General features: G+C 50.2%; 2 protein-coding genes across 3 annotated transcripts; both read left to right on the top strand.

Annotated features, from left to right (window-relative positions):
* Window positions 1–2,293: 2,293 nt before the first annotated feature.
* Window positions 2,294–4,038, top strand: FAM167B (family with sequence similarity 167 member B). Its single transcript, XM_037149467.2, has 2 exons — window positions 2,294–2,913; window positions 3,570–4,038. Exons 1-2 carry the CDS (start codon window positions 2,653–2,655, stop codon window positions 3,798–3,800), a joined length of 492 nt encoding a protein of 163 aa, XP_037005362.2. The 5' UTR covers window positions 2,294–2,652; the 3' UTR covers window positions 3,801–4,038.
* A 1,727-nt stretch (window positions 4,039–5,765) lies between these two features.
* Window positions 5,766–24,212, top strand: LCK (LCK proto-oncogene, Src family tyrosine kinase). 2 transcript variants are annotated; one of them, XM_037149488.2, is made up of 13 exons: window positions 5,766–5,880; window positions 16,225–16,334; window positions 16,658–16,739; window positions 16,943–17,033; window positions 17,272–17,370; window positions 17,522–17,625; window positions 17,789–17,938; window positions 18,189–18,341; window positions 18,465–18,644; window positions 20,591–20,667; window positions 20,757–20,910; window positions 20,992–21,123; window positions 23,572–24,212. In XM_037149488.2, exons 2-13 carry the CDS (start codon window positions 16,230–16,232, stop codon window positions 23,772–23,774), a joined length of 1,530 nt encoding a protein of 509 aa, XP_037005383.2. In that variant the 5' UTR covers window positions 5,766–5,880; window positions 16,225–16,229; the 3' UTR covers window positions 23,775–24,212. The 2 variants fall into 2 exon arrangements, with proteins under 2 accessions (XP_037005383.2, XP_053516534.1); XM_053660559.1 differs by lacking the exon at window positions 18,189–18,341.
* The last annotated feature ends 1,157 nt before the right edge of the window (window positions 24,213–25,369 follow it).

Genomic DNA, 25,369 nt, shown 5'->3' with positions numbered 1-25,369 from the left:
AAATCCCTTGGTCCACCTTAAATACAAGCAGCTGTGTAGCTGGCACCCCTCCCCCACCACAGCTGGAAGTCCCAGCCTGAGGGCAACCTCTGTGGTGGCCACTTCTGGTTCAGTCCTGTCCTCTGGAGCCCCATCCTCTATCACTCCGTCCTTTGACCAAATATGAATTGCTCGTCCACTGAGCTGGGCTCTGTATTTAGTGTTGGAACCGAAGAAGGATGACTGAACTCTCCCGGTAATGTTTTCAGTCTGGCAAGAGACACACTTCAACTGGTAATTTGCTTGAAATTAAACCAAGTGGCTGGAGGATTCATCAATCTATCCATACAATTATTCTTTCATTTCTTAAACACTGATGCCTACACTGTGTTCATGCCTATACAGTGTTAAGTGCAGATTACTAAGAATAAGATGGACTTCTGCCTTCAAAGAGCCTTCTGGTCCACTAGGTTCCAAGCTTGTGTGTGTGTGAGAGAGATAGCTGGCCTGCATGTGCTCTTGGGCGCTCAAAACCCTTCTTTCAAATTAAAACAAAATCAGGCCCTGGCAGCATAGTTCAGTTTGTTACAGCATCGTCCTGATACACCAAGGTTGCAGGTTCCATCCCCAGTCAGGGCACATACAAGAATCAACCAATGAATGCATTAAAAAGTGGAGCAACAAATTGATGTTTCTCTCCTTTTCCTTCCTTTCTCTCTCCAAAAGTTCAATTTAAAAAGTCATAGGTGGCCCTGGCTGGTGTAGCTCAGTGGATTGAGCGCGGGCCTGCGAACCAGACAGTTGTGGTTCGATTCCCAGTCAGGGCACATGCCTGGGTTGCAGGCTGGTTCCCTGAAGGCCAGTTCCCAGCAGGGGATGCATGAAAGGCAACCGTACATTGATGTTTCTCTCCCTCTCTTTGTCCCTTCCCCTCTAAAGATAAATAAATAAAATCTTTAAAAAAAAAAGTCATAGGTGGACCCCATAATATAAACACAAAATTGGAAATATTCTATGAAAGGAACCAGACATAAAAGTACAAATTATAAACTTCCAGACCAGCAGCAACTGCTGGGATGGGAATTTATTAGAAATGCAAATATGCCCTGGCCAGTGCGGCTCTATGGATGGGGTGCCGGCCTGGGAACCGGAGGGTCCCTGGTTCGATCCCCAGTCAGGGCACGTGCCTGGGTTTCAGGCCAGGTGCCCCATAGGGGGCATGTGAGAGGCAACCACACATGGATGTTTCTCTCCCTCTCTTCCCCTCTCCCTAAAAATAAATAAAAGCATTTTTTAAAAAAAGAAATGCAAATTATGCCACCCCTTCCTCGTACATGAGGCCCAGCAATTTTTTTACAAAGATACTTTTTAATAATTTTTTCCACAATTTTATTTACTTATTTTTAGAGAGAGAGGAAGGAAGGGAGAAAGAGAGGGAGAGAAATATCGATGTGTGAGAAATACATCAATAGGTTGCATTTCCCCCACCTCTCTCTCTCTCTCTCTCTCTCTCTCTCTCTCTCTCTCTGGCATGAACCCTAAAGGGGAGGGGGAGGAACAGGCCCACAAACCAGGCCTGTGCCCTGACTGGGAATCTAACCAAGACCTTTCCCTTTGCAGGACCACACTCAACCAACTGAGCTCCGCTGGTTAGGGCCCAGCAATCTTTTTTTAACAAGTTTTCCAGGTGATGCATGCTAAAGTTTGAGAACCACCAGAAAGTATTTTTTAAATGGGAGAACCTAATCTGTGCTGAGAGAAATTAGGGTAGTATCATCCTTCAGATGTCGTGACAGCCCAGGAGCACAAAGGCTGCACCAGCCTGCATGGTGGTAATGCGGTGCACCGTTGCTCAATCTGGGTGCTGGTTATAAGCATGTTTAGTTTGGGAAAATTCATCCAGCCATGTGTTTACAATAAGGGAATTTTTCTGTTTGTATGTTATGTTTCAATACAAAGTTCACAAAAGGGAGCTGTTCTGGTTGAAGCCCTGGGAGGGCTCGGGAGGGGCAGGCCTAGCTGTGCCCTTAGCCTACACACAGTCCCTGAAAGATTTCCAAGGGGAACTAAAGTTCCTTAAAGTGTAGCTTGAAAATCTGTCCCAACAGAGTCAGTGACTTATCCAAGGCCCCGCATAGCCAGCACCAGAACCCAAGTCTCCTAATTCCTGGGCCGGGGTTCTGGACACTTCCTTTGCTGAAGGGCCAGTGGCATGAGCAAGGACATGGGCAGCTTGTCAGCCTCCTATCCCTCCCCTCTCCCTTACTTGGGTCTTGGGACGAGGGCCAAGATGCTGGTGTTGGTGAGGCTTTTCTCATCCTGGAGCGACTTCCTTTCTGGGAAACTGGGTGTCTCCTTCTGAGCAAAGACAATAAAATTCATCCAAGGGGCCAAAGGCTCAGGGCTTCTCCTGCCCCAAACGGATAGGCATCACGTGGCTCCAGGGTTAGCAGTCCAGGAAAATCCCAGCCCTGCACACTGTCTCCCGCACCCGTCTCCTCACTCACCCTGACAAACTCAGCCTCCCCTACCCACCCTGAACTTTCACCACCCCATACTCCCTGGCACCCTGCTCTCACCCTCAGCTTCTGCCACCTCTCCCTGGGCAATCTTGCAAGCCTTTCCCTAATCCCAGAGCTGCAGTCTTATTCTGTCACTCACCCCCAATTTACCATGTCCCTGGGGCCACTGAAATTCCAGGCAGTGGGTGAAGAAGAGGAGGAGTATGAAGAGGGAGAGAGCCTCAACTCTTTGAAGGCACTGACGGCCAAGCTGCAGCTGCAGACGCGGCGGCCCTCATATCTGGAGTGGACGGCCCAGGTCCAGAGCCAGGCCTGGCACAGGGCCCGAGCTGGACCTGGGCCGGGGGAACCTGGGGCCATCTGCGGCTTCGACTCAATGGACTCTGCTCTTGAGTGGCTCCGACGGGAGCTGGTGAGTCTGGTGGGATGGGCAGCCTTGCAAAGGGCCTTTGAGATAATCCTCCAAGACCACAGGTATGGGGTGGGGATGAGAATACACCCCACCTCCAGCAACTGCCCATTCTTGTGGCTGTGTTCAGGGGCTGAGGGGCCAGGAATGCATTTGTTCAGTGTTTTATTCAGGGAGACTTGCCGAAGGATTCCATTCAATCTATGACCTCATGCTTCTGTGGCTAAAGGGACGGAGCCTGCCCTTCAGGTCACGGGTTGTAGATGGGGAGGCCATGGGCTCCCCTACCCTGGGAATTGCTGTACCCAAAGATACTATGAAGTACAAAATGAGGCACTGACCACGCTGGAGGCAGAATCTGAGGAGGCCAATGTTGAATAGGTGACTCTTAACATGTGTAAGTATCAAGAGGCCCAGGCTCCTAATTGGAGATTCCACTTCATTATCTGGAATGGGGCCCCGGGCACCTGTGTTTGTTTAATAATGGCTTAGCTTGGTTTTAGAACCACCAGTGTGGAACAAGCACAGAGAGATGGGGAGGGATTAAGCTGGAGGACACAGCCACAGTGCCAAGACCCAGGGTGTTGACAGGAAGGGAAGAACGGGGTGAGCGCGGCTGAGGTCCCACGCGGCCCGCTGATGCCCCCTCTCGACCGCAGAGGGAGATGCAAGCTCAGGACCGGCAGCTGGCGAAGCAGCTGCTTCGCTTGCGGGCCCAGCTGCACCGGCTGAAGGTGGACCAAGCCTGTCACCTGCATCAAGAGCTGCTGGACGAGGCCGAGCTGGAGCTGGAGCTGGAGCCGGGGGCCGGCCTGGCCCTGGCCCCGCCGCTGCGCCACCTCGGCCTCACACGTATGAACATAAGCACTCGGCGCTTCACACTCTGCTGAGAACCTGCGTGCCTACTGAGTCACCGACTACCCTTTCCCCAGCCCTGCTGGACAGGGGAAGCGGAAGGGTGCCCCAAAGGCGCCAGCACCTGGCACGGATGGGGGTTGGTGGGTACACTCAGCACTGGGAGCATAAAGCACCAGCCAGCATCCTCTTCCTGCTGCTGCCCCAGCTGTGTGTGGGGGTGGGGAAGAGGAGCTTACAGACCCTCAGGCTCCTCAAATAAATGCCCTCTCTGCTTCCTGTCAAGGTCTCTTTTCATTTATTCAGGCCAAGGTCTCTAAGTGTCTTCTGTTGCAGAAGGTCTGGGTTGGGGGTGGACCTGAACGAATGGATCCCCATCTCCTCCACAGCTCTAGCTCTGGCTCTCTATCTTATCAAATTCAGAACTGGGAAAGAACTTAAAATGAGCCCCATGGAAGGTGACCTGGGTAAACGGGCAGCTGAAGAATGCGGCATCTGATAGACCAGGGTTCAGAGCCAGCCCCACCACTTACTTCTATCAGACCCTGAGGCGGTCCCTTAATTTCTGAATCTGTTTCTTTGCCTCTAAAACGCAAGTGCTAATTCTCACTCCACAAGTCGGTGGACATGTCTTATGTGCAATAATGCACAGTAAGCACTCAGTAAATGTGAACTCTCAACTGCTTATTACCGTCACCAGTGCTCGGACCACTGTGCAGAGGCCCAGAGATTTCCTGTGAGGTGCTTGGGATCATAACAAGGTGGCTGGCTGAGGCCTGTAGCCCAGACTCTGGGCTCTGTGTCACTGTAGTTTTTGGGTGTTTTTTTGAAGCTTTGTATCTCTTAGCTTTTGTTTCTGTGTTACCTTCTTTGTCTGACTTTCCAGCTCAGGCTTCCTCTTCCCCCCACCCATTTCCTGTCTCCCCCTTCTCTCCGCAGCTGAGGTGTACACTGCATCAGCTTCCACTTCACAAACCCCAACAATGCTTTGTGGGCTCCCTTCCCCCAACCTGCTCACTCAGTGTAGCTCATGGGTTGGTGACGCATTTATACTTTTTTTCTGGGAGGGGTTAAGGCTCTTGGGCCTGATGAAGGCTACCAGCAGTTTCTCATAACACTGATGACCTGGCCCTTATCCTACGGTGGGTGCCAGCCTCAGTGTGTGGCCCCAGGTTAAAGGGAGATGCTTGGCCTGCTTGCCGTGCGAGAGAGGGTTCCTGTCTCTTGCCTATAACGAAAGGTGCTGCCAGTCTGCTGCCCGCAGCTGGGTGCTGGGGGAAGGGGGTTCGATCTGTCTTCCACCTGTTGCAGGAGACGGTACCAGGCCCCACACCTTTAACGGGGCCTGTGGCCTTGCCTCTACCTGAAGTAGAAGTGACCCCCTGCTCTCCAACCATAATTAATGAGTGTTGTCCCGCCGCCACTTCCTTAAACAGCTTGTTTCCAGCATCTTGTCTGTTGGAGGAGTGTCAGCCTACCCTCCGACTGTAATAAAGCCATTGTCCTCTGCCCCAAAATGATGTAGCTGTTATTCTGGCTGCAGCAGTCCTGTTAGCCTGACATCTGATTATCCCCAGCTGCTTAGCAGGGACCCTGGACATTCTTCTGGCTCTGAAGTGATGTTCCCTTTGCCTCAGACTGTGGCGAAAGGGTCCTTCAGCGCTCGGACTGTGACGACAGTGCGTCTCGCCTTTCTCTGACAGCGGAGAGTGTGACTGCTTGCCCCTGCTCATTGGGGTTTGAAGCTGCCCTTGATCTCTTGTCCAAGTGCACCTTGAAGGGCAAGAGGGAGATTCCACCTAATATCCTCTCTTCCCCTCCAAGTGCCACCCTCAGCATGAGTAGGGTCAGGCCTGGAGATGTACAGGACCCTCAGGGACTGAGGGATGGGGGGCTATGTTGGCAGGAAGCTTGGGGTGCTGGAGGCTTGTGGTTGGGCTGCTGGGGCCCGGTTGGCTGCAGAGCCCTCAGGAGGAGGCAGGAAGTCAGGGTGGGACGTGGGCGCGAGGAGTCAGGTGGCGGCTACGACGGCAAGGGGAGCTGAAACTGTCTGGGCAGCCAAGCTAGGCCAGGAGGACCATGTGAATGGGGCCGGAGGGCTCCTGGGCTGGGCAGGTAAGGAGTCCTGGGAACAGGGGTCCAGGGGCCGTGGTGGGGGGCCTCACAGCAGGGGGCTTCATTTCATCATGGGGCCAGGCTACTTGGGTATGCAGCAGCCCTTTAGGCTAGGGGACAAAAGAACCTTGCTGGAGGTCAGGTGGGAGGCATGCGATAGTCAGATCCTCTTTCCGGTCTAGTCGCTGGCTCTTGGTTCTGCCACACTGCCCGCCGTGGTCTCCACCCCACTGGGAGGTCTGGCACCTGGGCTGCCAGGTATTAAAAAGGCCTTCGGAAATCCCCAAGCCCAGTGCTCGCTTCGGCAGCATATACACGTCCCCAAGTCCATCCTCCATCCCGTGATGGATGAGCCGCCTGGCACCCCAAGAGGGCCAGGCACCCCCTCCCCACAGCCTCGCAGCGACGCAGTGGCAGAGCCAGGCCTTGGGAGGAGTGATGATTGAGGCTGTGACCCGTTTCCTGTGGAGCAGAGTAATGGTCAATCTCTAGGGAAGGGACCCAGGAATCCTTCTGGCTGCTGGGGCAGACCCCAGTGAGAAGAAGCTCTTCAGAGGCCCCAGAGTCATCCAGAGCATCTGGATGGACACGAGTGAAGTAATTTTAGCCTCAGTGACCAGCATGGCCTGAGAGAGGGAGGAGTCTCCCGTTAGGAGTGGATGGATACGGGGGGACATATTTATCATCTGCGATGGGGCCTCCAGGGTGGAAGTATCTGACCGGAAGCTGGGAAGTTGGAGCGGAGGGGGAAAGGGGAGAGAGGAAGGGCTATTTTTATCCCAGACAGGGGTGCGGTTGGCCCTGGATGAGGAACGCGTGAACTTCCACCTGGAAAGCTGCCATTCCTGTCCCTGCCGAGTGTTGTGGATGCCCTCCCCTCTCCCCTCGCTTGCTCGCTTCCGCAGCCCCATGCACACGGCGGCGGCGGCATTTGTAGGGCCAGTTGGTCCTGTAGATTCCTGCTTCAAACCCCAGCAAGGTGGAGGCCCAGGAAAGCATATTCAGCAACCTGCCCACCCCCTCACTGTCTCTCAGGCTTCAGATTATGGGGGCAGTCCCCACCTGCCCCAGACTTTCCACATTTCCCCTACCATTGGAAGTTTTCTTGACGCACAGTTTCCATGTGGTCAGCATATCCCAACCTTGCTTCTGTCCGTAGCTCCAGACCTGCAGACTTTCATGGGAGCCAGGGAGCACGCTGGCTCCCCCTGCACTTGACCAAGGCTTTTCCACACCCTAGACAGGCTTAAGCAGTCCCCCAACCCTGCCACCAGCCTGTGCTGATAGATGACTCCGGGCTGAGGGTCAGATGTTCTTCTCAAAGGGAAAAAGGGCCAAGCAATGGGGCGAAAGGACAGGCTGGGCATTCAGAGGATGGGAGAAGGCACCACTTAGGCGATTTGGAGAAGGCTTCCTGGAAGAGTGAAGGCAGTTCTGAGAAGGACGAAAGCCTGTTTTGGAGAGTAACAAAAACACGAAGGCAAGGTCACTGTCTCTGGGTTCTGTTTCTTGGGTACCTTGAGGGTAGAGACCTCAGATCAAAACCAAATGCGGGAGAGCCAGTGCAGAAAACACGCGTCTCAGAGGCAGGCCCGCCCAGGTACAATTCCGGTGCTGCCATTTTCTTGAACGAGTGTTTTCGCCTCTCCGAACTCCAGTTTGTTTACCTGCAAAGAAGCAATAATGAATCGCTCCCGTACAGAGTGCTTGTGGCCAATCGAAGAGGAAGATACTGACTATGTTGTGCTGTGGGTAATAACCTGACACACAGTAGGTGCTAAACAGAGGTTTGGTACTTTCTCCTCCTGCAAGTGTGCGCCAAAGGGAAGGCGGTCCACACCCAGAATTACTCCTGCTCAGCACTTGGCAGGCCAGCAAACCACCCATTCCCTCACGCTTGTGGTGTGGCTTTGCAAATGAGCTTGTTTCCTGTGTATGGTGGGTGTGAGAATTGTCGATTAGTCTACAGGTCTACTTTAGAGGAGGGTCCCCCACACAACCACACACGCTCACACACCCTCCCCATCCCAAACACCATACACATCGTCTTTGCAAAATGTATGTGTGCGTGTATGTGCAGAGGCAGAGGCAGGGACTACACATCCATACACACCCCCGCAAGCTGACGGCTTCAAGGCCAAGCTTAATTCAGTGAAAACAATGCTGAGAGAAGCTGATGTGTGGGCGGCGTGGGGACAGGCCGGCCCAAGATACCATCCAGGGATGTGACCCTCCTCTAACAAGGAACTTCAGTGTTGGCTTTAAAGTGTCTGGAGTAGCATTTCCTAGTGCTTGCCCTAGAGAATTGTAGTTCCATGAGGCACCTGGAAAGTAAAGGGTTCTGGGGTCATATCAACACGGCCTCAGCTGCAAACTGTCCTGTATTAGCTTCACAGTGAACACGAGCTTGTTAAAGCTCTGCACGACCCTGCAGAGAAAGAGCCAGATTGATTTTGTCTGACCCAGAGTTTCCTAAACTTTCTCCACCGCAGAACCTTTTTCTTCCCCAGTGCTTCTTCCATACCTATGCCTTTTCATACAAGGAAGGTGATGGAACAGTGGGCCATAGCGTTGATCCTCCTCAAATGATTGTGTCTCTTAGCAAAGTGTTTGAGCTGATGGTGGTCTTGTTGATTTCTGTTTTTCATGCACAAAAATTAGCACAGGGTTTGAATTTTAAAAATTCAAACAGTATAGAGGCATATAAAGATTTTATTTATTTATTTTTAGAGAGAGGGGAAAGGAGGGAGAAAGAGAAGAAGAAAAACATTGATGTGTGAGAGAGACATCAGATGGTTGCCTCACATGCCCCTACCTGGGGACCTGGCCCGCAACCCAGGGAGGTGCCCTGACTGGGAATTGAACCGGCGACCTTTTGGTTTGCAGGCCATTGCTCGGTCTGAGCCATGCCAGCCAGAACTTGGCATATAAAGAGATAGATGAAATGTAGCTCCATCCAATCTCACTCCTGGGAGATGCTCACCAGGGACAATTGGGTGTGCATCCTTCCAGAATTTCCTGTGTATGACTACAGAGAAGCCTTGCGGTTAAGAGCCTAGTCTCTGAAGGCAGGTAGACCCAGGGTCAATGGCCGCCCACCACTGATTTGTTTATTATGAGGACTCAGACCAATCGCTTTACCCTGTACGGGCCTCAGTTTTTGCATTTGTAAAATGGGGATAATAATAGCACTTACTTCATAGGATTATTATGAGAATTACATGAAATCATGCAAATAGCAGGGAAGCCAGCTTTAAAAAACCTCCTATATATGCATATTTAAATGCAAATAGGTTTATACTCTGTATTTTGTTCTGTAACTTTTTACCATGTTATATTGAGAACGTCTTTCCATGTCAATATATGGAAATCCACCCCACCTTTTTAAGTTTTAGCTAACCATTGTCAACTCGGTAAGTGAGTAACTGTGGTGACCGAGTTTCTATTTCCTGGCAAGTATTGCTGGTTTGTATTATCAGTAATGTTGGGAGTCACAGACATTGCCGATCAGTGAGCTGAACAGAGGCCTTTTGGCTTCTTGTGAAAATGGAGTGAGTGACCCGCCAGAGGGGCGCCCACCTCAGCCACGGAGGACAGGGCCAGGTGGACAGAAACTTGTCTATTTGCTCCCTCTGCATCCCCAGCACGAGATCAGAGCTTGGCACATAAGGAACGCCCGTTAGGTTTGGTCAGTAGGCTAGCTAACTGAGAAAACTGTGCCTCCTCCAACTCACGGACACAGGCCTGAGCTCCAGGTTGCCTCACAGCCTAGCAGGCCGAAAGCACGGTCTGTGCACCGTGGCTTGGGTGAGGGGTTGTCAGGGGTGTGAGCGGGCGTTTACAAGTGCAAATTTGTGTATTATGTCATGTGCTTCTTTTAACATGTACTGTATACTGATTTCTATTTATGGCTGGTGATACTAGTTTTCCATTTATTGTAGTAAAGTTTCATTTTAAGATAATATATTTAAAGGTGAAAAGGTGGTCCATGAAAGTGCAAAAATATCAACAAAAGAAAGAAAGAAAGAAAGAAAGAAAGAAAGAAAGAAAGAAAGAAAGAAAGAAAATGATTCAACATTTCAGTCTGGAAAATGTATAATGCTGTTGTAATGAAATGTAATGAATGCTATCTTCAACTAATTATTATTCTCATTTATTTAGTCCTTCCTATATGCTGAGTACCATGGTGAGCACTTTATCATGGGGGATCATCTGTCTATCACATGTAGTGCTCATGGTAGCTAGCCCTAGACACAGGTCCCATTTTTATTTTCAGTTCGTAGAAGTCACTGAGGGAAGCTGGGAAAGATTTAGGAACCCGCCCCAAGGCCCTCTTCCAGTAAGTGGCTAGGAGGCCTTGGACTGAACTTGGGTCACTGTGACATGGCTACGGTGAGCTGAGCCTCTATGACCTGCAGACTCTCAGAAAGTTTAATAAAGCAGCTGGATTGTCAAGCTGTGAGTAAGGCTTTGTCCTGATAAAATCCCCGTAACACCAAGTGCACACGGAGGTGTACGAGGGAGGGGGCCCGCTATCCGGGATTACTAAGTACCTGTAAATAACTAGTGGGAGGGCCTCTGCCAAAAATGCCAGCTTCAGAATAATTGCTCTGTAGCCCTTGCTTATGGCAACAGGGAAGGAGCAGAATCAGTTCTATGTTCAAGCCACTCCTAGTTTGTGAGAATAAATCCAACTTGTTTGCGGGTAAGAGAAGACTTATCTTTTTGTTCTCTATTTTGGGGAACTCTGAACTCACAGAGTTCATTTAAAAGTGGCATTATATTAAAAAGGAACACATGGAAAAAGGAGGCAATTCGGGACACACCCCTGTTTCCCCCGGTAGAAATTACGCCCCATGCCTGTCAACCCTGACTCCTGAATACTGTGACGAGGGTTCTGGGAGGGCACTCGTAGCTAAAACCCTTCACTGAGCATTTGTGCCTTTGCCAATAACCAGACTTTGGCCAAAGAAAAAGGCCAAGACAGTGTTTTAAGTTATTCCTGACTGATTTTGCCACAAGGTGGCCCAGAGTACAACAGTGGTCTGCAGTGGAAAGAGCCTGCTTGCTCTTGACCTAAAGGATTAGCCTGAGAAACCCAGGCAAGAAGCTGGCACATGTTTTGGACAGAATGTTCAATAAATGACTAGGTTTACAGTTGAGGGGAGGAAAAGTGTTGCCTTTTTTTTTTTTGGTAAGCAGGCAAAACACATTCTTGGGCCAGCCAGGCCAGATACTATGTACAATAATGTCTATGGAGTTCATAAAAGTAAAAGTTAGCAAGAATCAGAACTCATCTTGATATGAGTCCCAAACAAGCCTGGGATGAGAAAATCTAGTCCAGGACTTCCCAACGCCTAGGATTTTTGATTAATTCATAGCAAGGCCACTGTGTGTGCTGGGCATTTCACTGAGGGGCAAGAGGGGCTGGGGAATGAAATCGAACCCTCACTCTGCTCTCCAAATTTTTTAACCCCAGGGAGGGGTGGCCCTTCTGATTGGCACAAAATGCCCTGTGGACCACAGGTGGCCTTGAGTTTGACCAAGAACATTCCAGACCCTAGGCAGAGAAGGTCTAGAATCTACAAATTCCCGCTATTGACCTTGAATTCCTGCATTGAGAGAAGAGAATGTCCTGTTTTATTTACCCCAAAATCTGCCCTCATTGCTGGTTCTGAGAGCCCTGGGGATTCCTTGGATTTTTTTTTCTTTTCTTTTTTTTTTCCCAGACAATGAAAAATTTATATTAAGCTTTAATTTTGATTTTCTTTTTACTGACCTCATTTATTAACCTGGTTATACCATTTTGGCTACTCAGCAGTGTCTGTCAAACAAAGACCAGAAGAATGGGAATCATATTTTACATAAAGAGACATACACATATAAGATCTCACAATTACACAGGGACAGGCACAAACTATATATATACCCCCATTTTGTATACATCCGTCTGCACCCACAATTCATACACATGCATGGCTCTGCACACATTAGCACAATGCTCACTGAGTCACAGGCCTCCATATGCATGGATCTGCACTCACCAGGCAGAGAAATGTACACTCAGAAACACCCATTCTAGGTAGAGGGGGAATCTTGAAGAGAAAGGACTTTATTAACAGCACGATGATCACACTTTTGATGAAGAGTGGACCCCACTCTGTCAGATCTGCCTCCCTGCCCATTTCTTCCATGACCTCTCAGGATCCCCCACGCTCTTTAGACTTCCCAGGGAATCAAGCGTGGAGGAGAGTACCTGGGTGGAGAAGGTAGGGGCCCGATTTGAGTTGCGCCTCTGCCGAGAGTCCTCATGTGCCATTGGGAAAATGACTTAACGTCTCTGATCCCCTCGCCTTTCCATCTCTAACATGAAGCTGGTGCATCGCATTTGTGCATCTGAGCTCTCCCCTCCCCAGGACTCCTTTGCCCTTCCTCTGTCATCCTTACCTGCCCCCCTCCACACCTGTGGAGCTCATGATTTTCAAGTTTTTGCCATTAAACTACATCATTTAGGTACCAATTTCCTTGGTGACTAGTTCAAATTTTAATCAGAGACTTAACTAAGTTGGCGCTAAAGAAATAGTAATTACAATTTATCAAACTAAGAAACAAATAATAATACAATTTCCCTTCGGATGGTGAAAATATCGAAATAACCCACAGGCCTACAACATTATCCTGGGACCTCCTGGGAGCACGTCGCTGCCGTGGCTTCCACCCCTCACCGAAATAACCGCTGCCATTGGTCCCAGGGTCTCCTGATTGCCGCCAGGCCCCACACTCCAACGCTTACCCTCTGTAGACAGCAGGGTCTGCTACCTGCAGCCGGAGGACCCAGGGAGCATAAAACTAGACACAGAAGAAGTACCCGGGGTCAGACACTGGCACAGTTAGAGTTCCTTTTGGCTTAATTCAACACAGCTTGACTTTTTCACACTCGTGGTCCCAGTCTTTAAGGAGGTCAGGTCCCCTCTGGCAGGCCCAGATTCAGTCCAGGAGCAGGTCCTGCCTGCATGACCCTCTGGATCCTAATCTGAGGCCTTGTGGTTTCTCTTCCTTCCCGAGGTGACCCCAGCCTGGACCAGGTACCAGCCCTATGATCTCCAGCCTAGATTCCTTCTGCCCTTCTACTGGCCTCTTCTCCAGACTCTTTTTTTTTTAAAGATTTTATTTACTTATTTTTAGAGAGAGGGAGAAAGAGGGGGAGAGAAACATCAATCGACTGCCTCTGGCAGGGCGCTTCTCATGCGCTTCCAGTATGGGGACCAAACCAATCCAGGCATGTGACCTGACCAGGAATTGACCCAAGACCTCTTGTTTCAGTGGATGACACCTAGTCAACTGAGCCACACCAGCCAGGGTTTGAAGCCTCGAAGAATGTGAGGCTTGGAAGGGACCTCGCTGATCTCAATCCACACTCCTTTTGGTACTGGCGTTTTCACTGCACTATAACCAACCTGTGGTTTTCCAAGGCCTGTTTGGGCATCACAAACAACAGGATGTTCACGACCTTACCATATGGCTCAGCTCATCTTAGGCTGACTCTAGGTTGTCATCAGTCCTTTTCTGGAGGCTTTTGCTACTAACCGGTTCCCGACCATAACAAAAGTAGCAGTCAAAAAGCTATTTGCAGCCACAGATGAGTGAACTGTGACTGAACAGCGTTTCTCTAACATCTACTCCACCACCCTCCAGGACTCCTAAACAGTAGGAGAAATAGTTAACATGTCCCCTTTTCCTTGATTTAGCTTGAAATTCTGTGTATATTTTGCATTTTCCTCTTATAGATCTAGGTGTAACTACATGAAGAAGGTCAAGAAGATGCTCTGGGAGGATGCACATGGGTGACTCATACACATGAGAGGTTATGCATATCTCAGTGTAAGACACAGGAGCTTGGCCCTGGCTGGGTAGCTCAGTTGGTTAGAGCGTTGTCCCCATACACCAAAGCTGTCGCTTCGATCTCCCATCAGGGCACATACACGGATCAGCCAATGAGTGCATAAATAGGTGGAACAACAAATTGATGTTTCTCTCTCTCTCTGTAAAATCAATAAATTGAAAAGGAGAAAAGAGCCCTGGCTGGTGTGGCTCAGTGGATTGAATGCTGGCCTGCGAACCGACTTCTGCTTCCATCTGGCAGCCACCAGTTCTCTGTATCTATGCATTTGTTTATGTTTTATTTATTCTGTTCTTTAGATTCCACATACAAGTGAAATCATATGGCATTTGTTTTTCTCTCTCTGACTCATTTCATTTATCACAGTACCCTCTAAGTCCAGCCATGTCGTTACTAATGGTAAGATTTCATTCTTGTTTTTGGCGGAGTAATATTCTGTTGTATATAATCATGTACCACGTCTTCTTGACCCAGTCATCTATCGATGGACACTCAGGTTGCTTCCAAATTGTGGTTATTATACGTGAAATGCTCTCCTTTGTCTCTTGTTATAGATTTTGTTTCGAAGTCTATTTCATCTGATACAAGTATTGCTACCTCAGCTTTTTTTCATTTCCCTTTGCATGAAATATCTTTTTTCCATCCCTTTACTTTCCATCTGTGTGTGTCTTTCCACCTGAAGTGGGTCTCTTCTTCACAGAATGTGTATGAGTCTTGTTTTCTTATCTATTCAGCCACCCTGTGTCTTTGGATGAGAGCATTTATTTACATTTAAAATACTTATTGGTCCTGGCTGGTGTGGCTCAGTGGATTGAGGGCTGGCCTGTGAACCAAAAGATTGCTGATTCGATTCCCAGTCAGGGCACATGCCTGGGTTGCAGGCCAGGTCCCCCAGTTGGGGACATGTGAGAGGCAACCACACGTTGATGTTTCTCTCCATCTCTTAAAAAATACTTATTGATAGGTATGTAGTTATTGTCATTTTATTATTCATATTTTATCTTTTTGTTGTTCTTCTTCTTAGACAAGTCTCTTTAACATTTCTTGTGTTACTGGTTTGGTGGTGATGAACTCTTGCTTTTTTCTCATTGGGGAGAGAATCTGTGCATTAACCCTCTACATTGCCAGTCAGCACTTGTTAATTACAACTAGTGCTGGGTGCTGGGGCATTCAGGCAAATAAAGCACAAATTCTGTCCTTGAGGACTTCCCCCACTTCATGAAGAGGATGGAAGAGGCAGGGGACGGACATTAAATCAGTCTAGTTATGGCCCTCAGCGCCTGAGTTGGTGACTGTGCTCTGAGTAAAATTGTAGGAGCAAAGAGCGTTGGGAAGGCTTCACAGAATAGGTGATACGTGAGCCGAGCCTTGAAGGTTGAGTTCAATGAATGGACAAAGAAAGAGCGTTCCGAGGCAGGGGAATCACATGGGCAAAGACATGAAGTGAAAAAAATGGTGTGGGGTGCTTGGGAAAGACAAGAGTAGCTCAAAATACAGTCTGTGTCAGTGCGTGGGTGGGGGTGTTTGTGTGTATATATTTGTAGCAGAATAGACTGAGGCAATGGAGTTATCTTGCTCTTAAAGCGTCTTGAATGCATGGTAAATTAAACTTCATCTGAAGACTAGTGCTTTCCAAGCAGTTTTGACGGGCAGCCCAGGGAAGGAGGTGTCTCGGGGACTTCTAGGGGCTTCAGAGAGAGGCTCCACTTCACTTCAAGCAGAACAGCTCCATTTTTGCCTGCTTTATCTATCTATGGGGTTCTGCTTGATTTCATCTGACAAAAAGTTTCCACTGCTAAAGCAAGCAAACAAATAAAAAGGTTACTACCGATAGGGCCGCTGAAGGATTTTCTTCTGGGGAGAAGCAGAAGGAACCCTCTGAAGGAAACTTTGTGTGTGGGAGGGGTGACGGGGCAGAGGCCTGATGGCTGACTTCTGAGAGCAGGAGTCTTTTTTATTCATCTTCCTGGGCTGGAGAAGGGGATTGTATTAGGAGGTGGAGTGCTCACACCTCTCAGGTAGGGGCAGATCAAAACTTAGGTCTGCCCCCAGGGCTTGGGGGAAGTCTGTGATCTCTAGTAGGTAGTCCCCCAACATGGGGGATGGGCAGAGAGAGGTGGGAGGGGGGGAGAGGCAGGAAGCGGGCAGCTAGACTAACAAAGGTGCCTGTGGCGGTTTGCCCATCCCAGGTGGGAAGGCGGGGCCTGGTGTGACTCGACTTGTGGCATGGGGGCTTAGAGGGAGCGTCAGTAGGTAGCTTGGGTCCCATTTCAGCTTTTCTATGGCTGGTGAATGGGGGTCTGGGGAGGAGAGCTGGCAGTCTCAGGTACTTCTGGAAGTTCCCAGGTCTAGGGAATGTCTGAGAACCTCCAGAACTTCCCCTTTCTGATGTTGGGCAAGTAGATCTTGGGGGAGTCCCTTAAATCCCCTCTCCATTCCCCCAGGGATCATGGGCTGTAGCTGCAGCTCAAACCCTGAAGATGACTGGATGGAAAACATCGATATATGTGAGAACTGCCATTACCCCATAGACCCATTTGGTGTCAAGGCCACGGTAAGAGGCAAGATGGGGCAGGAGGGGGTGGGTGTGTGCCTTGGTGAGGGAGCCGGGTGGAGTGCACAACTCAGAACAAAATGGACCATCACTGTAGGTCACTGAAATAAAAAAGCAGCCCTCTCTCCTGTAACAGAAAGGAAACGAGGCTCAGAGAGGGAAAGGGACTCTTCCAAGATCACACAGCAAGTAGTTGGCAAATTCAGGGATAAGACTCAGCCAAGGTGAAGCAGTGAAGGAGAACAGGGCCCCGTAGGGAGAGGAGCCAGGGTCTCACCCAGCCTCCTGCTCTCTGACCTCAGCTCTCATTCCCCACTCCATAGCTGCCCATGCGGAATGGCTCTGAGGTGCGGGACGCACTGGTTGACTACGTGGGCAACAACCCGCCAGCGTCTCCACTGCAAGGTGACCTCAGTCAGCAGGGCCCAGAGATAAGGATCCTCAAGGGCCTGGCTGTCAGCCGGCCTCCATCTCCTCTTCACCTCCTCTCTACTCCATCCTGCCTCTCTTGCCCCCAGTCTTGTGCTCTGCCCTGTAACTCCTGAACTCTATCTATTCTCCCAGCCTACTTCAGACTGGTTCCCCCTGACGTCTTCTTGTCTTTACAGATAATCTGGTTATCGCCCTGCACAGCTATGAGCCCTCTCACGATGGAGACCTGGGTTTCCAGAAGGATGAACGGCTCCGTATCCTGGAGCAGTGAGTGCCCCCTCTCTGCCATCCATTCTTGCCCTGTGGGAATGAGGGAGCGGGGATGCCCAGGTCCACAGCCCTCCTGCAGGTCCTGACTAGTTTGCGCCCTCGAATCAAAAATGGGAGGCTCGAAAATGCTGAGCTGGAGGATGGGGTGGCATGTAATAAGTGGAACTCTCAGGGCGGGGGGTTGCAGCCGAGTCCAAGGCTGAGCAGGCCACGCCGACCACCTGCTCTTGCTCAGGAACGGCGAGTGGTGGAAGGCGCAGTCCCTGACCACCGGCCAGGAAGGTTTCATCCCCTACAACTTCGTTGCCAAAGCGAATAGCCTGGAGCCGGAACCGTAAGTGGGAACTCGACGTGGGATGGGTCGGAGGAAGCAGATCTAGGGATCCCGCAGCAGAGGAGGGGCGCTAGGGGTGACGGTGAATGCTTAAGGCTGATGGAGGAAGAACCTTACAATAGATGACGGCTTCCCCTTCTGCCTTGAGCAGCTGGTTCTTCAAGAACCTGAGCCGCAAGGATGCGGAACGGCAGCTCCTGGCTCCTGGGAACACGCACGGCTCCTTCCTGATCCGGGAGAGCGAGAGCACCGCGGGTGAGCGGCTGGGCGGGGCCGAGGTGGGCGGGGCCGCGGCGGGCGCCCGGGAGCCCAGGTGCGGGCCTGGTGAGCCCGTGCGCAGGGGCGCGGTGGCCGAGGCACCGCTCCCAGGGCGACACCCTCCCCCTATTTGCTTTTGTTTACCCATTCTCTTATTCAGGATCGTTTTCCCTGTCCGTCCGGGACTTCGACCAGAACCAGGGAGAGGTGGTGAAACATTACAAGATCCGTAACTTGGACAAAGGAGGCTTCTACATCTCCCCCCGCATCACTTTCCACAGCCTGCACGAGCTGGTCGACCATTACACCAGTGAGCGCAGCAGTACCCCTCAAACGTGGGCCTGAGGCCCGGTTGCCTGTGCCCTATCAGCCTGTCTCCCGCAAGGCCCTCTAGGGCATACCCTCTACCCATCACTAAGTATGCTCCTTCATGCCCGGGAGTGGGCGAGATGCGGTGACAGCCCCACACCCCTGCCAGTCCATTTCCCTTAGACGGGACTGAGTGAGGGTACTCGAGTCCCGCCATATTCAACACTCTAATCCCTCCCTTGTCCTTGCAGAAAATTCTGACGGGCTGTGCACGCGGTTGAGCCGCGCCTGCCAGACCCAGAAGCCACAGAAGCCGTGGTGGGAGGACGAGTGGGAGGTTCCCAGGGAGACTCTGAAGCTGGTGGAGCGACTGGGGGCTGGCCAGTTCGGGGAGGTGTGGATGGGTGAGTGAGGCCTTCAGGGCTGTGGGAAACGGGGAGGGGAGGTGTTTGCCGAGGTCCTGAGAGTCAGGCCACAGTCTGAGTGCTGGGCTCCCAGTGACTTCCTCCAACCCCGCCCCACCCCAGGGTACTACAACGGACACACAAAAGTGGCAGTGAAGAGCCTGAAGCAGGGCAGCATGTCCCCGGACGCCTTCCTGGAGGAGGCCAACCTTATGAAGCAGCTGCAACACCAGCGGCTGGTCCGGCTCTACGCTGTGGTCACCCAGGAGCCCATCTACATCATCACGGAATACATGGAGCATGGTGGGCGCCGCCACCGTGCGCGGCCGCTGGGGGCGCTGTCGTCCCCCCTCTGCTCCTTATCTAGAGGATGGAGAGAGATGTGCATTTTCTGGCTCAGCACTGAAAGTTGCTAGAGCTTGCCTGGGCCGCCAAATATTCGCCTTCAAGGCGAATGAGAGTGTGTCCTCTGAGTCTCTGAGAGTCCAGCCTAAGGTGGCAGGCTCTGAAAGAGGATTCAGCCCCAATCTCCCATGACCTGCAGTCCCTTTGCCTTCCTCAAAGCCCCACCTTGATGGAGCTAAGGATGCTTTTTCTCCGGAAATGAGGGGTTCCTTAATCCCATTTCTCTCCCTTCTGCCCCTGAGCAGAAGGGAAAGAAATCCCTCTTGGGAGGTCTCCCTCTTAAGAGGCCAGAACCCTTTTTCAGTTCTGGGTAAGCCCCTTCCCCTCCCTTGGTCTGCTATTGGACAGAGTAGGAGCAGCAAGAAGGTAAATAGGAATTTTCAGGCCAAGTTTTGCCACTGATTTCCTGTATGACACAGGCCTAGTCCCTGACCTGTATCTGGTGCTCAGTTTCCCAAGTATAACAGCAGAAGTCTAAATGGTTCACCCAGAAATAATACAGAGAAGTTATTCAGGTCTCTAGCGTCAGACTGCTTGGGTTGGAATTCTGGCTTCATAATTCTGTGGCCTTGAGCTAATAACTTCACTCCTCTTGGCCATGGTTTCCTCATCTGTAAAATGATGCTTATAATGCAGTAGTAACTTTCTCATAGGTCTTTATGAAGATGAAAGAGTTAATGCATACAGAGCAATTAGAACAGTTCCTGTCACATATTAACTGTTTAGTGAGGGTGTTATCTTGCTCTAATTTTTTTGAAGTACAAGATCTCTCCCTCTTTCAGGAAGGGAAAAAGGCTGTTTATTGGCTAATGAATTCTGGAAATAGCAAATAAGTTTTATCATGTGAGCCAACTTTGATTGGTAGTTGCTTAGAGTTTTGTGTTGAGAAGGATTCTGAGGCTCATTGGAAGCGAGTGCTAGGATCGATTAGTAGTGTCTGCTATGGACATAAGGGGGGAATGGCAGTATATGTGATGTATTTGCTGTGTCTGGGTAAGGCCTTTATCTTTGGTGACTAATTCAGCACTCCTAGTGAGGACACTTAGGTTGCTGTCATCTTCACACAGAGTTTTAAACTCTTGAGAAGGGACAGTGGTCACTAGCTCCAATCCAGCAATTCCCAGCCCCTCCGGCCCCCAGGCATCTCTTCCCATACCCTTTTTAATGCATTCAGCACACATTTATTGCTGCTGGCTTTGGGCTGAGCACTGGGAGCACAGATGGACAAAACAAGCTGCCTGCTATCAGGGAAATCTCTTTTTAGTTATGCACTGTAGGGAAACCAGAGTTCGTGCCATAGGAAAGTTCCAGCATGCCACAGGGAATGTATGATGATGTAATTTATTATGTCTGGTAGGATCTAGAAAGGCTTCCTAGAGGAATAGTCTAGCTGGGACATGAAAGGAAAAGTAGAATTTTTATCAGACAGAGATGGAATAAAAAGACTTTGGGGTGAGAGCCCAATGGTCCATGTAAAAAATGTCAAAATTGTTGAGGGTGTGTGGAATAAAAATAACAGAAGTGGGGGTGGGAGGGAAGAGAAGAAACTACAAAGTGGACCCTGCAGGGCTTTGGATGCCTGGCTGAGGAGTTTGGGTTCTACTTTTACTGTTGACAAAAAGCTTACAGATCCCTGCAGGCATGCCCCATCCTAGTCCCTGGGAAAAGACCTTCCCAGGTGTCCTCACTCTGAACACATATACCTCCATTTTTAGCTCTTACTCTCCTTTTCTACATGTCAGACACTAGCTCTACAACCCATCCCTCATCCTCCTTTAGGGGAGAGGAGTCTGGAGGTTCTCCCCGGGGAAACTTGGGTCAGCAGTTCTTGCTTCTGTCCACAGGGAGCCTGGTGGATTTTCTGAAGACCCCTACAGGCATCAAGCTGACTATCAACAAACTCTTAGATATGGCAGCCCAAGTAAGGAGACTTGGGAGGGTGGGCGTGGGCACAGGGCAGTGCGGTAAGGATGTCTTGCCCACAACTGCTGACCTATACCTGGCCTACAGATTGCAGAGGGCATGGCATTCATTGAAGAGCGCAATTATATCCACCGTGACCTGAGGGCTGCCAACATCCTGGTGTCTGACACCCTGAACTGCAAGATCGCAGATTTTGGCCTAGCACGCCTCATCGAGGACAATGAATACACAGCCAGGGAGGGTAGGTGTGGGACATAAGGGAAGTCGGGTTCACAGGGTCTGGCCAAGCAGACCCAGGTGACCTTACTCTGCCTCTCCCCAGGGGCCAAGTTTCCAATTAAGTGGACAGCACCAGAAGCCATTAACTACGGGACCTTCACCATCAAGTCGGATGTGTGGTCTTTTGGGATCCTGCTGACGGAGATTGTTACCCACGGCCGCATCCCTTACCCAGGTCAGGGCCAAAGACCAGAACTGAGTAGGATGATGGAGAAGGGCAACAAAACTCATGTCTTTCCACTCACTTCTCGGGCTCAGAATCTGAAAACTTTCTAGCTGCTTATCCTCCATCTTCTCAGAGATGCGACTCCAGTGTCCCCAATGAGGTACCACGTCAACCACGCTGGCTTCCATCTGTGTCTCCGGATCTCTGTCCCTCCCGTCAATAATCCCAGCTCTTCTCTTTACTTCTAACACTGGCAGCATAGTATGGCCGGGGAGGAACTGGCCTGGGAGACAAGACCTTTTATTACCAGGTCTGCCATGATACTGACTTTCTGATCAGGCCATTCCTTCTTTTCCCATCTATAAAACGTAAAGTTAGAACATTACCTGCCCTTATTAAGCACTCAAGAGTGTTAGGTTTTGTTATTAATCATCACTTAGGGCAAGTGAGTTTGGGCAAGTGACTTCGCCTGTTTCTTGATATGAAAAATGAAAATATTTGTGACAGAGCTTGACTCATGATAGGTGTTCACGAAACACTGACTTCCTTTCCCTCTGACGCTTTCTGACTAAAGAGTGAGAGAGACGTGTGAACGATTCCTACCCTCTCCCACCTCTCCCTTTATCTCCTGAACGAAGTCCTTTACCCTTGCATTTAGCCAAGACGGGGATGGAATTTTTTGAAAAGAACTTGCCAGGAAACTGGAGAAAGGAAATGGAACACAAAGACAGGGCACAGAGGTCATGGAGCACAGTGGCTGGATTTGTAGAATCTTACCACATCCTGAGAGCAGTGTGCACAGAACTTTGCTCCTCGGACACTAAAGGCACATTAGGCCCTGGCTGGTGTGGCTCAGTGGCTTCAGTGCTGGCCTGTGAGCCAAGGGGTCTCCAGTTCAATTCCTCGATCGGGGCCAGGTTCCCAGTTGCGAGTGCACTAGAGGCAACCACACATTGATGCTTCTCTCATTCTTCCTCCCTTCCTTCTCCTCTCTAAAACAATTTTTTTTTTAAAAAAGGCACATTATAATCAGGTGAGAACCTAAAGGACTTACTTCCCTGCTCTGAACTTGCCCCGTCACAGAGTCCAGGGACAGTGCCGGGGCTAGAAGCCCACTCTGGTCATCCTTGCCAAGGACCCTTCCTGCTCCTCCCTGTGTCCATAGAGGCAAATCCACTGAGAATGTCTCTGTTAGGAGAAAAAAGGTATTGAAAGCGTGATGATAAATGGCAACTGATGTATGGCTTCAGGGTCAGGGAGACAGTAGGGGGTACTGGGGACCTGGGTGAACCTGCATCTGCTCCAGCAGACAGCTGCCGTTAAGCCATGGGGGCCCCAAAACCAGATTTTGTTTTTTTAAGAGAAGCCAAAACTGGCAGCTCTAGAAGATTTGCCCATTTCCTAACATTGGTTCAAAGAGTTTACAAATGCTACAGAGGCCAAACCAAAGTAGGTCTGTAGGCTAGATTTAGCCGATGGGTTCTCATCCTTGGCTCTCGCCTTGGTGTTTAGTTCCATGGCCTGTGTCCTCCAATTTGCTGATTTGGAAATGTGAGGGACTGATAGTTGGAGGCCTCCTAGGGGCAAAGCCTGGAGAAAATGGTGTTTTTTGAGCAGGGTCTAGCCCCAAGCTTTGCAGGAGCGAAACTTCTATTTGGCCAGGACCCTGTAAGGGTTTACTCTTTGGGAACTGCCTGTCACAGTCTCCCCTAGAAGACTGAAGGAGAAATAAGAGGCCACATGAGGACTCTAGAAACAGACAGCTGTTTCTGCCATGATCATGCAGTTCTCCAGATCAGGTCCTCGGGGTCCACATGCTAGGGGCCTGCCAGGTGGGCCAGGGCCAGCACAAAGGGAGGCCGGTGGTCCCAGAATTATTTCATCTGGGTCATGGAGGGACCTGGTAGGCCTCTGCCCCGTGCAGGGTCTGCTTTGCTGGGAGTCTATCTGGCTTCCTAATGCAGCATCTGATGTGCCTGGTCCCAAAGGTAGAGAAGCCTCACCACTGTCTTGGCTGTGAGCTCGCATCCTGCCCTGGGCCCTGACCACCGTGTCCTTCCCCACACGATGATAATAATTACAAGTATTATTTATGCAGTTTTTCTTCAGGCACTAAGTGCTTTCTAGGCACTGTCTCATTCAATCCTCACAACAACTCTGTTCTCATTTGTTCTGTTTTCCAAATGAGAAAACTGAGGCTCAAAGAGGTAAGGTGACTCACCCAATGTCTTGCAGCCAAGACGTGTGTGTTACTGAGTGTCTAAGCCATAGCAGACACTCCAAGTAACACACCTGACATTTGACAGGTACCTCTAGCAAGGCCTTACCATTGATAAAGACAGAGGTCCTTTCGGGTTGGTGCTCACACTGAAACAGTTAAATATCCTGAACATCGTCCCTGTCTGTGGGCTTTCAAAGCCTGCAGCCTTGATGTCCCCTTTTCCCATCAACCTCCAGGGATGACCAATCCTGAGGTGATTCAGAACCTGGAGCGAGGCTACCGCATGGTGCGACCTGACAACTGTCCAGAGGAGCTGTACCAGATCATGATGCAGTGCTGGAAGGAGCACCCAGAGGACCGGCCTACCTTTGAGTACCTGCGCAGCGTGCTGGAGGACTTCTTCACGGCCACGGAGGGCCAGTACCAGCCCCAGCCCTGAGAGTCCCAGCCGGGGCCTGGAGCCCTGCCCTCATCTAGCCAATCTGGCTGGGAAGAAGCGGTTCTTGTGCCATACTTATGTGGCCTATGCACACAGGGAGTCTGTGTGTGAATCCTGCCCACATGTGACACATATGCTTCTCATGTCTTACACACTGGTTCTTCATTTGTGTGGGCTCTACACCCGTGTCCTGTACATGTGCAGCCTGTTCATATGTCTTGGAGACCTGTCCAAGCTATCCCTTTCTGGGCCCTCCCACTTCCTGAGGCTACTAAGAAAGGAGAGAGGCCTGTGATTGACACCAGCTCTGCCCACCCACTTTTCCTCCCCCCTGGTCATCAAGAAGCTCCTTGAGGGGGCAACCTTATCTAATACCTCTTTATGCTCCTCTTTGTTGCCTGGCACACATCAGGAGCTCAATAAATGTTTGTTTGTTGATGAAGGTTGTACATCTCTCTGCTCCCCACTCCTATCTCTTCTTCCTTGGGAGGGGAGAGTGGGGGTTCAGAAGATGATAACCATGAACTGGGCTGAAAGATGGGATGAGGGGATGTCTGAACTTTTTCCAGCTCGGCTGTTGCTGGGGACCAAGAGGAGGTCCCTACACTTTCCAGTATGGCTCTTTAAACCCCTGTCCCAAAGGATTCAGGGCAACCCCTGCCCAGAACTTCCTAGGGAGTGGGCGTGTCCCAGGGCCCTACCCTGCCCATTATATGGGGCAATAGCAATTTTTACAGCTATTGATTCAAGGGCTATATTTGGCCTCATATGTTTTGATTCACCTTCAAGATGTTTTTAAGCTTGAGCTAATCCATTCATTTAATGAATATTTATTGAACATCTACTGCGCCAGGCACAGTTCTGAGCTCATAGCATATACAGTAGATAAAGTCTGCCCTTCTTGAGCTTACATTCTAGTAAGGGAAGACAGAAAATAAACTTTACAAAAAAGTAAATCATATGGTATGTGACAAGGTGATGAGTGATGAGGAGAAAAAGGATCAGCATAAGGACATTTAGAAAGGTCATGTTTGGGGAGTTGGTACTTTTAAAGAATTGGTCTGGGAAGGTCTCTGAGAAGGTGACTGAGCAAAGGTTTGCAGGAGGTGAGTGAGTGAGCTATTGTGGAGGGGAGGAGCCAGCTGGGCACAGGGAACAGCCTGAGGCAGAAGCTTGCCTGGCCAGCTTGGAAACCTACTGGCTACCTTAGGGATGTGGCCCTTGCAGGAGCCATTTTGAGGATACTTGGCAGGGATTTGTGCAGAGCTACAGCATGGGTTTGTCTTACATTTTAAAACGATGGTTCTTACTGATCTCGTGATAATAGACTGAGTTAGTAGTCAATTTATAAAACTGAGGAGATTCTGCATAAAACTCCAGATTTCTGCTTCTCTTAAAAAAAAAAAAAAAAGGAAGAGAAGATTTGGTTCCCTTGGGATTATCCGTTTTCATGGTGCTGGGTAATGGCCCAGCCCGTCAGGTGAGGCCTGAGTTGTCCCTTTGCCAGAGTCCCCTCCACTCCCCATTGCTCCTGGACAATGAGACTGTTAGTAGCTATTTGTCATCATATGCACACTGTTGTTCTTATAATAAAG

The sequence above is a fragment of the Artibeus jamaicensis genome, unplaced genomic scaffold (genome assembly GCF_021234435.1).
Source record: "Artibeus jamaicensis isolate MK-2021 breed Jamaican fruit bat unplaced genomic scaffold, CSHL_Jam_final scaffold_847, whole genome shotgun sequence".
NCBI lineage: Eukaryota > Metazoa > Chordata > Mammalia > Chiroptera > Phyllostomidae > Artibeus > Artibeus jamaicensis.
This window is presented reverse-complemented; position numbering and strand designations above follow the sequence as displayed.

What these genes read in the sequence shown, in the direction of transcription:
- FAM167B (XM_037149467.2), top strand. Translation starts at nt 2,653, where the DNA reads ATGTCCCTGGGGCCACTGAAATTCCAGGCAGTGGGTGAAGAAGAGGAG. An exon ending in AGTGGCTCCGACGGGAGCTG is followed by an intron (nt 2,914 to 3,569) that starts GTGAGTCTGGTG and finishes TCTCGACCGCAG; the next exon opens with AGGGAGATGCAAGCTCAGGA.
- LCK (XM_037149488.2), top strand. Translation starts at nt 16,230, where the DNA reads ATGGGCTGTAGCTGCAGCTCAAACCCTGAAGATGACTGGATGGAAAAC. An exon ending in GGAGAGCGAGAGCACCGCGG is followed by an intron (nt 17,626 to 17,788) that starts GTGAGCGGCTGG and finishes TCTCTTATTCAG; the next exon opens with GATCGTTTTCCCTGTCCGTC. An exon ending in TCTTAGATATGGCAGCCCAA is followed by an intron (nt 20,668 to 20,756) that starts GTAAGGAGACTT and finishes CCTGGCCTACAG; the next exon opens with ATTGCAGAGGGCATGGCATT.